This window comes from Nerophis ophidion, linkage group LG09, assembly GCF_033978795.1.
Source record: "Nerophis ophidion isolate RoL-2023_Sa linkage group LG09, RoL_Noph_v1.0, whole genome shotgun sequence".
NCBI lineage: Eukaryota > Metazoa > Chordata > Actinopteri > Syngnathiformes > Syngnathidae > Nerophis > Nerophis ophidion.
Window position 1 is genome coordinate 7,764,769 of NC_084619.1, and position 10,000 is coordinate 7,774,768.

General features: G+C 41.2%; 1 protein-coding gene across 10 annotated transcripts in view; it reads left to right on the forward strand.

Moving 5' to 3' along the window:
• The window catches only part of slit1a (slit homolog 1a (Drosophila)), a 416,057-nt gene that overhangs the window by 253,683 nt on the left and 152,374 nt on the right, over positions 1-10,000 (forward strand). For all 10 annotated transcript variants that reach the window (XM_061910189.1, XM_061910190.1, XM_061910191.1 and 7 more), the window contains exons 7-8: positions 73-144; positions 6,587-6,750. In XM_061910189.1, coding sequence (XP_061766173.1) covers positions 73-144; positions 6,587-6,750 — 236 coding nt within the window. The remainder of the gene's footprint in view (positions 1-72; positions 145-6,586; positions 6,751-10,000) is intronic.

The following is a 10,000-nucleotide window of genomic DNA, read 5'->3' on the forward strand; positions in this document are numbered from 1 at the left end:
GCTCCAGGAGCGCATATTAATGCTGAGACATCATTAAAAGTCAATTACATTGTTGCTCTTTTCCTCCCGCAGAACCCTGAACAACAACAACATCAGCAGCATCCCGGTTTCCAGCTTCAACCACATGCCCAAACTGCGAACCTTGTGAGTGACACATATTTTCCTGCTTTAAAGGCCTACTGAAAGCCACTACTAGCGACCACGCAGTCCGATAGTTTATATATCAATGATGAAATATTAACATTGCAACACATGCCAATACGGCCTTTTTAGTTAACTAAATCGCGGAATGATGACGCGTGTTTGTGACGTTATTGATTGGAGAGGACATATTAGCCCAGCACCACTTATGACTTAAAGTTGTCTCTTTTCATCGCATAATTACACAGTAATTTGGACATCTGTGTTGCTGAATCTTTTGCAATTTGTTCAATTAATAATGGAGACGTCAAAGAAGAATGCTGTTAGTGGAAAGCGGTGTATTGCAGCTGCCTTTAGCAACCGAGACACAGCCGGTGTTTCTTTGTTTGTTGTGAAGCTTTAACACAGAGCGGTCAAGCGAACATGTTTCTCTACGTCAACCAGCATGTTTTTGGATGGGAAAATTGTAATATGTATCTTACCGGAGACATTAGTGGATTATGCGTCCTCCTGCAGTAGCTGTTAAAAAAGGCAGCTGTGAGCTTGGCTCCTCAGCTTCTCTCTGAGACACTGCCTTGTTCACCGCAGCCATCTGACTTTCAGGTATGTCTTTACAATCTCACTAAAACATTATTTAAACAATAAGCAGATAAGGGATCTTCCAGAATGATCCTAGTAAATGTGTCTAATTACATCTGAAACGTTCACACTGCCGCCGCCCGGAGCCGTCGCTTTTTATTTCATTTTAGTTTATTTTTTTCTAGTCCTTCACTATCAATATCCTCATCCTCGCTCAAATTAATGGGGAAATTATCGCTTTCTCGGTCCGAATTGCTCTTGCTGCTGGAGGCTATGATTATAAACAATGTGAGGATGTGAGGAACCCTACAACCCGTGACGTAAAGGCAAGGCTTTTTTTATTAGCGACCAAAAGTTGCGAAGCTTTAGCGAACATGTTTCTCTACCACATGTCAACCAGCAAGGTTTTGTATACGAAAATTGTGATATTAAGTCGGCTCTTACGGGAGACTTGAGCGGATAATGCGACCTCTAGCAGCTATCCAAAAACCAACACCGTGCGTAAACTCACAACAAATTACACGCCTGAAAATCAGTCAGCTGTTGCCGTATCCGTAATACGCCGATAGGGAGAAGTTTTTATTAAGACGATGAGTCGGGTGTGTTTCGACCGCCGCCGAACCCCTGAGGCCGACTCACCGAACCCAGGTTAAGAACCACTGCATTAGACACATTTTTACCTGCACCCTGCCTCACGCTGTTTCCGACTTTAGCTACCTGCTGCCACCTACTGATATGGAAGAGTATTACAGGGTTACTCTGCCGAGCTATTGACAGCACTGACACTCAGGGGTGTCAAACTCTGGCCCTTGAGGCAATATCAATCATCAATCAATCAATGTTTATTTATATAGCCCCAAATCACAAATGTCTCAAAGGACTGCACAAATCATTACGACTACAACATCCTCGGAAGAACCCACAAAAGGGCAAGGAAAACTCACACCCAGTGGGCAGGGAGAATTCACATTCAGTGGGACGCCAGCGACAATGCTGACTATGAGAAACCTTGGAGAGGACCTCAGATGTGGGCAACCCCCCCCCTCTAGGGGACCGAAAGCAATGGATGTCGAGCGGGTCCAACATGATACTGCGAAAGTTCAATCCACAGTGGCTCCAAGACAGCAGCGAGAGTCCCGTCCACAGGAAACCATCTCGAGCGGATCAGCAGCGTAGAGATGTCCCCAACCGATACAGGCGAGCGGTCCATCCTGGGTCCCGACGAGCGGTCCATCCTGGGTCTCGACTCTGGACAGTCAGTACTTCATCCATGGTCATCGGACCGGACCCCCTCCACAAGGGAGGGGGGGACATAGGAGAAAGAAAAGAAGCGGCAGATCAACTGGTCTAAAAAGGAGGTCTATTTAAAGGCTAGAGTATACAGATGAGTTTTAAGATGAGACTTAAATGCTTCTACTGAGGTAGCATCTCGAACTGTTACCGGGAGGGCATTCCAGAGTACTGGAGCCCGAACGGAAAACGCTCTATAGCCCGCAGACTTTTTTTGAGCTCTAGGAATCACTAATAAGCCGGAGTCTTTTGAACGCAGATTTCTTGCCGGGACATACGGTACAATACAATCGGCAAGATAGGCTGGAGCTAGACCGTGTAGTATTTTATACGTAAGTAGTAAAACCTTAAAGTCACATCTTAAGTGCACAGGAAGCCAGTGCAGGTGAGCCAGTACATCAATATCAAATTAACATTAGAGCTGGCCCGCCGGTATTCTACAGCGGCGGTGTCGCTGTAACACCGCATTCACCGCTAATACTCATACTTGCTAAACCCCTCCTCCCCCCCGATTTTCCAAGGAGACTCCCAAATTTCAGTGCCCCTCAAGAAAATCACAGGGGGCAACCATTCTCCCAAATTTCTCCCAATTCCCACCCGGACAACAATATTGGGGGCGTGCCTTAAAGGCACTGCCTCAAGCGTCCTCTAAAACCTTTTGTCACGTCCGCTTTTCCTACGTAGAAACAGCGTGCCGGCCTAGTCACATGATATATGTGGCTTTTACACACACGCGATGCAAACTTGGTCAACAGCCATACAGGTCACACTGAGGGTGGCCGTATAAGTAACTTTAAGGCTGATACAAATATGCGCCACACTGTGAACCAACACTAAACGAGAATGACAAGCAAATTTCGGGAGAACGTCCGCACTGTAACACAACATAAACACAACAGTGACCGCCTTGCGGCACTTACTCCACAGAAGTTACCGCAAAATCCACGTTTTGTAGGCGTAGAAGGCGGGGAAAAGGGAGTTGTCAAGGGATCGTGCCGGAAGTGAACACGTCGGGCTGCGTGCGCCAAGGCGAGAACCAATAACCGAGCTCTTCCCGCGGAAAAAAAAAAATGCACAGTTTATGCCAAACTAGCCGCACAAAACATCCACCTCAGTCAAAAATAACGAGTTGCGATTACTGTATTTCCTTGAATTGCCGCCGGGGCGCTAATTAATTTAAAACCTCTTCTCACTCCGGCATTTACCAAAGGCATGCGGTAAATTTAGGCCTGCGTTTGTAAGATTAGATTAGATTTAGGTATATTGGTCCCCGTTGGGGAAATTCATTTTCACTGCCGTACATTTAAACATAAAGACATTGCACATCACAAAACAAAGATAACACAAAGACGTGGGGCGGCATAGCTCAGTTGGTAAAGTGGCCGGTGCCAGCAACTTGAGGGTTGCAGGTTCGATTCCCGCTTCCGCCATCCTAGTCATTGCCGTTGTGTCCTTGGGCAAGACACTTTACCCACCTGCTCCCAGTGCCACCCACACTGGTTTAAATGTAACTTAGATATTGGGTTTGACGATGTAAAGCGCTTTGAGTCACTAGAGAAAAGCGCTATATAAATATATTTCACATAACAGAACAAATACACAGAAGCCTTTGCAGCACTACCTCTTCCTGGACGCTACAATATAAAAATGTATTATCAGCCTGTGGGAAAAGTTTATTTTGATATTTACCTGAGAAGGCTGCAAATAGAAAAGAGGCATTCAATTTCTATTTGTGAAGTGAAGTGAATTATATTTATATAGCGCTTTTCTCTAGTGACTCAAAGCGCTTTACATAGTGAAACTCAATATTTAAGTTACATTTAAACCAGTGTGGGTGGCACTGGGAGCAGGTGGGTAAAGTGTCTTGCCCAAGGACACAACGGCAGTGACTAGGATGGCGGAAGCGGGAATCGAACCTGCAACCTTCAAGTTGCTGGCACGGCCACTCTACCAACCGAGCTATACAGCCCCATATTTAAATTTGATTTGATATGCCATTGCTATTTTTAAATTATTAGTATTATTTGAAACTCCATTTTGCATGTCACTATAAAGTTATACAAGTCTCGCTTGTTCAATATTCAATGCAAAACTTGTTTGGGTCCCGATTAAAAGGTTAATTTGTTCAACCTTGGCCCGCGGCTTTGTTCAGTTTAGAATTTTGGCCCACTCTGTATTTGAGTTTGACACCCCTGCTCAACAACAACACTTAATTTGCAGACTATGATTACTGGTTTGCAAAAAAATATTTTTAACCCAAATAGGTGAACTTAGATCAGGGGTGCCCATTACGTCGATCGCGAGCTACCAGTCGACCGCGGGGGGTGTGTCAGTCGATCTCCAGCCAGGCTTTTAAAAAAAATAGACCGAAAAATTAGTGATCATCAGTCTTCACCAAGACGTCACTTAAATGACATTCACGGTACCCGAGGGTCTTGTGAGATGACGCTGGCTGCTGCAAGATCATTATTATGAAAATATGACCGAGAGGAAGGCGAGAAACACTTTTTATTTCAACAGACTCTCGCGCCGTACCTTCCGTCAAAACTCTAAAGGCCGACTGCACATTTCCTATCTTCACAATAAAAGCCCTGCTTTTTCTGCAGGCAAGCTACTTTTCAATTGACAAATTCGAGGGGATCTACCTCATTTTTATATATAATTTATATTTATTTATTTATGAAAGAGACATTTTTGTAGACAAGTTAAATGTGTTTAATGATAATACAAGCATGTGTAACACATATAGATGTCTTTCTTTCACAAAGACAAGAGTATAAGTTGGTGTATTACCTGATTCTGATGACTTGCATTGATTGGAATCAGACAGTAATGATGATAACGCCCACCTTTTCAAATGGAGGAGAAAAAAAGTTGTCCTTTCTGTACAATACCACATGAAAGTGGTTGGTTTTTGGCATCTATTTCATCCAGCTTCCATACACTTTACACGAAAAACGTTGGCGGCAAATTCCGTAGCTTGCTTGATTGACATTCACGGCACCCGAGGGTCTTGTGAGATGACGCTGGCTGCTGCCAGTTCATTATTATGAAAAAATGACTGAGAGGAAGGCGAGAAACACTTTTTATTTCAACAGACTCTCGCGCCGTACCTTCCGTCAAAACTCTAAAGGCCGACTGCACATTTCCTATCTTCACAATAAAAGCCCTGCTTCATGCTGCCTGCGCTAACTAAATACAGAGTCTCGGAAAACTGGCGTGCACAAGCGATCCCTCAGAAAGCTGGTGTGCGCATCACTTATGCACACCAGCTTTCCGAGACTCTTATTTTGTTAGCGCAGGCAGCATGAAGCAGGGCTTTTATTGTGAAGATAGGAAATGTGCAGTCGGCCTTTAGAGTTTTGACGGAAGGGACGGCGCGGAAGTCTGTTGAAATAAAAAGTGTTTCTCGCCTTCCTCTCTGTCATTTTTTCATAATAATGAACTGGCAGCAGCCAGCGTCATCTCACAAGACCCTCGGGTGCCGTGAATGTCAATCAAGCAAGCTACGGAATTTGCCGCCAATGTTTTTCGTGTAAAGTGTATGGAAGCTGGATGAATTAGATGCCAAAAACCAACCACTTTCATGTGGTATTGTACAGAAAGGACAACTTTTTTTTTCTCCTCCATTTGAAAATGTGGGCGTTATCATCATTACTGTCTGATTCCAATCAATGCAAGTCATCAGAATCAGGTAATACACCAACTTATATTCTTGTCTTTGTGAAAGAAAGACATCTATATGTGTTACACATGCTTGTATTATCATTAAACACATTTAACTTGTTTACAAAAATGTCTCTTTCATAAATAAATAAATATAAATGAGGTAGATCCCCTCGAGTTGGTCAATTGAAAAGTAGCTCGCCTGCAGAAAAAGTGTGGGCACCCCTGACTTAGATCATCTCCCACGGAACACCAGTCTGTATCTCACGGCCCACAGTGGTTGAAAAACACTGCACTAAACGGCCTCGGCAGAACGAGCGCTGAAGTCGATACGCTCTGTCCTTCCAGTCAGTATAGAGGGGGGCCCCACAGGAACCGCAGAGAACCACAGTGGGGTCTGCAGCAGAGCCAGGAGCTATTATCTCATCGAAACACAACAACAACCGACCCTTATAGACGCAAATAGGAGCCGATGATGTGATTACTAAATGTACAAATGAAAACACTCACTCCAACGTTCTTGCGGTGGCCTTTCGTTGCTTCCTCGCTCGCAGTGGGGCCACATTTTTTTTTCACCGCTCCAGCTATTGGTGTGTTGTATGCGTCTGTGCACATGGATACATGGTCAAAACACCAAAGCGGGCTATTCCGGACCAAAGGCAGCATTCCGGGAATGCCATGTTCGGAGTATTGGCTCCCTTCTCCGCATGCAGAAGGCATCATTTACCATCCTTCATGTTGCACGTTGTGGAGCGCCTTCAGCCACAGCGGTGGCTTGTGATGAGTTCAAGGAAAGAACAGACACGTTCGGGCTATTTGTGTCTTCACTGGCTGTCAAATTAACTGGCAATTGAGGCAGAAGGAGATCTTCAAATAGCTTCTTTTTTTTCTTTCTTTCTTTCTTTTACAGCCGTCTCCACTCCAACAATCTCAACTGTGACTGTCATCTGGGCTGGTTGGCCCAGTGGCTCCGGCAGAGGCCCACCATCGGTCTGTTCACCCAGTGCACGGCCCCGCCCGAGCTCAAAGGTCTCAATGTGGCCGAGGTGCAGAAACACGAGTTCAGCTGCTCGGGTAAGAGAGCGCCGAGAGGATTCGGCATCGTATTTAGAATGTAAATGTGGTTATCTAACCATGTTTGATTGATTGATTGATTGATACTGCACAGTTCAGTACATATTCCATACAATTGACCACTAAATGGTAACACCCGAATAAGTTTTTCAACTTGTTTAAGTCGGGGTCCACGTTAATCAATTCATGGTACAAATATATACTATCAGCATAATACAGTCATCACACAAGTTAATCATCATAGTATGTACATTGAATTATTTACATTATTTACAATCCGGGGGGTGGGATGAGGAGCTTTGGTTGATATCAGAACTTCAGTCATCAACAACTGCATCAACAGAGAAATGTGGACATTGAAACAGTGTAGGTCTTATTTAGTAGGATATGTACAGCCAGCAGAGAACATAGTGAGTTCACATAGCATAAGAACAAGTATATACATTAGAAGTACATTTGAGTTGTTTATAATCCGGGGAGATGGGATGTGGATGGAGGAGGGTATTAGTAAAGTGTTGAAGTTGTCTGGAGGTGTTGTTTTAGAGCGGTTTTGAAGGAATATAGAGATGCACTTACTTTTATACCTGTTGGGAGTGCATTCCACATTGATGTGGCATAGAAAGAGAATGAGTTAAGACCTTTGTTAGATCGGAATCTGGGTTTAACGTGGTTTGTGGAGCTCCCCCTGGCGGTCATTTACGTTAAGGAAATAGTTTGACATGTACTTCGGTATCAAGGAGGTGTAGCGGATTTTATAGACCAGGCTCAGTGCAAGTTGTTTTACTCTGTCCTCCACCCTGAGCCAGCCCACTTTGGAGAAGTGGGTTGGATTGAGGCGTGATCTGGGGTGGAGGTCTAAAAGTAACCGGACTAGCTTATTCTGGGATGTTTGGAGTCTAGATTTGAGGGTTTTGGAGGTGCAAGCGTAATCGAAGAAGGGTTGAATGAGAGTTCCCGCTAGAATCCTCAAGGTGCTTTTGTTGACCAGAGAGGAGAGTCTGTAGAGGAATCTCGTTCTTTGGTTGACCTTTTTGATCACCTTGGTTGCCATTTTATCACAGGAAAGATTAGCCTCTAGAATGGAACCTAGGTAGGTGATCTCATCCTTCCTGGTGATAACAATGTCTCCCACTTTTATAGTGAAGTCACTGACCTTCTTAAGGTTGATATGGGACCCAAATGGGATGGATTCCGTTTTACCTAAGTGTATGGATAGCTTGTTGTCAGCGAGCCAGGTGCAAATATTGAGGAGTTCAGCACTGAGGATTTGTTCCACCTGTGACTTGTCCTTGCCGGATACCAGCAGGGCCGAGTCACCCGCATACAGGAACAATTCACAGTGCCATGCTGATGGCATGTCATTCATGTATATTAGGAACAGTAAAGGTCCTAGTATACTGCCTTGGGGGACTCCACAGCTTACTGAGAGGGGAGGGGACATGGTGCCGTTCACCTCTACCACCTGTTTCCTCCCCTCCAAGTAAGATTGCATCCAGCTCGATGAGGTTTCGTCGAATCCGATTGCTCGGAGCTTATCCAACAGTATAGCGTGGTTAACAATGTCAAAGGCCTTCTGAATGTCCAGCATGACCATGCCGCAGTATTTGCCCGCGTCCACCTCATGTTTGATGTGGTCGGTTCTGTAGATCCTTGCCGGTGTCTTTTTTTCCCTGGTAGCTACTGTGACTCCCTTGTTTGCACACATATCTTCCCAGCTTGCAGGTCTTGGTGACCTGCTTTGTTTGGGTTGGAAGACTATTTTTAAACTAATAGTCTGGAATCGTTATGAATCGGTTCCAGAAACAAGCTTTTGCCCCCAGTCGCATTCTTAATGCTTATAACAGGGGTGGCCAAAATCCAGCCCGTGGGAAGTCCCATGTAAAAGAAATAAAAAATAAATAAATGAAAATACAATTATTATTATTATTATTTAAATTATTTATATTTTAAATCTGTCCTTTCTAATCCATTTTCTACTGCTTGTTACTCTTGGTGTCTCCTGGCCGCTCAGGCAAATCATATCGTCTAAAAATGCCTTTATAGGTTAGGCCTGTTTGGCTGGTTTCTCTGCTCTTCAGGGGATTTTTTTTCGTATGTATATATATATATATATATACATATATATATATATATATATATATATATATATATATATATATATATATATATATATATATATTTGTCAAAAAAAATATGTTTAATGTATTTAATGTGTTTTATTTTATCTAGTTATTTTTTATTTTGGTGAGTTTGGTGATCTTGTAAAGAAAAGAAAACGTATTTTAATATTTTGTCAATCAAAATGTACCTTATCGATGAAAATAGCAAACCACCAAAACCCAGAAAATTACCAAAATACAACAGGTTTGGAACTGCAGCGGAAAGCTGATCAGCGGAAAAATAATTTGTGATTAGTAACACTAAGTAGTTGTAATTATGTGTATTGATTTAGGGCTATATAAGTAAACATTGATATATATATATATATATATATATATATATATATATATATATATATATATATATATATATATATATATATGTATATATATATGTATATATATGTATATATATCTCTGTATATATATGTATATATATGTATATATATATGTGTATATATATGTATATATATGTATATATATATGTGTATATATGTATATATATATATATATGTATGTATATATATGTATCTATATATATATATATATATGTATATATATATATGTATGTATATATATATATATGTATATATATATGTATATATGTATATATATATGTACATATATATGTATGTATATATATATATGTATATATATATGTATGTATATATAAGTATATATATATATATGTATATATATATGTATGTATATATAAGTATATATATGTATATATATATATGTGTGTGTATATATAAGTGTATATATGTATATATATATATGTATGTATGTATATATATGTATGTATATATATGTATATATACACGTATATATACGTATATATATATGTATATATTATATATATATACGTATATATATGTATATATAAGTATATATATATATATATATATATATATATATATATATATATATATGCTGATCAAAAGTTTACATACACTTGTAAAGAACATAATGTCATGGCTGTATTGAGTTTCCAATAATTTCTACAACTCTTAATTTTTTGTGATAGAGTGATTGGAGCATATACTTGTTGGTCATTTTTGACCACTCCTCTTGACAAAATTGCCGCAATT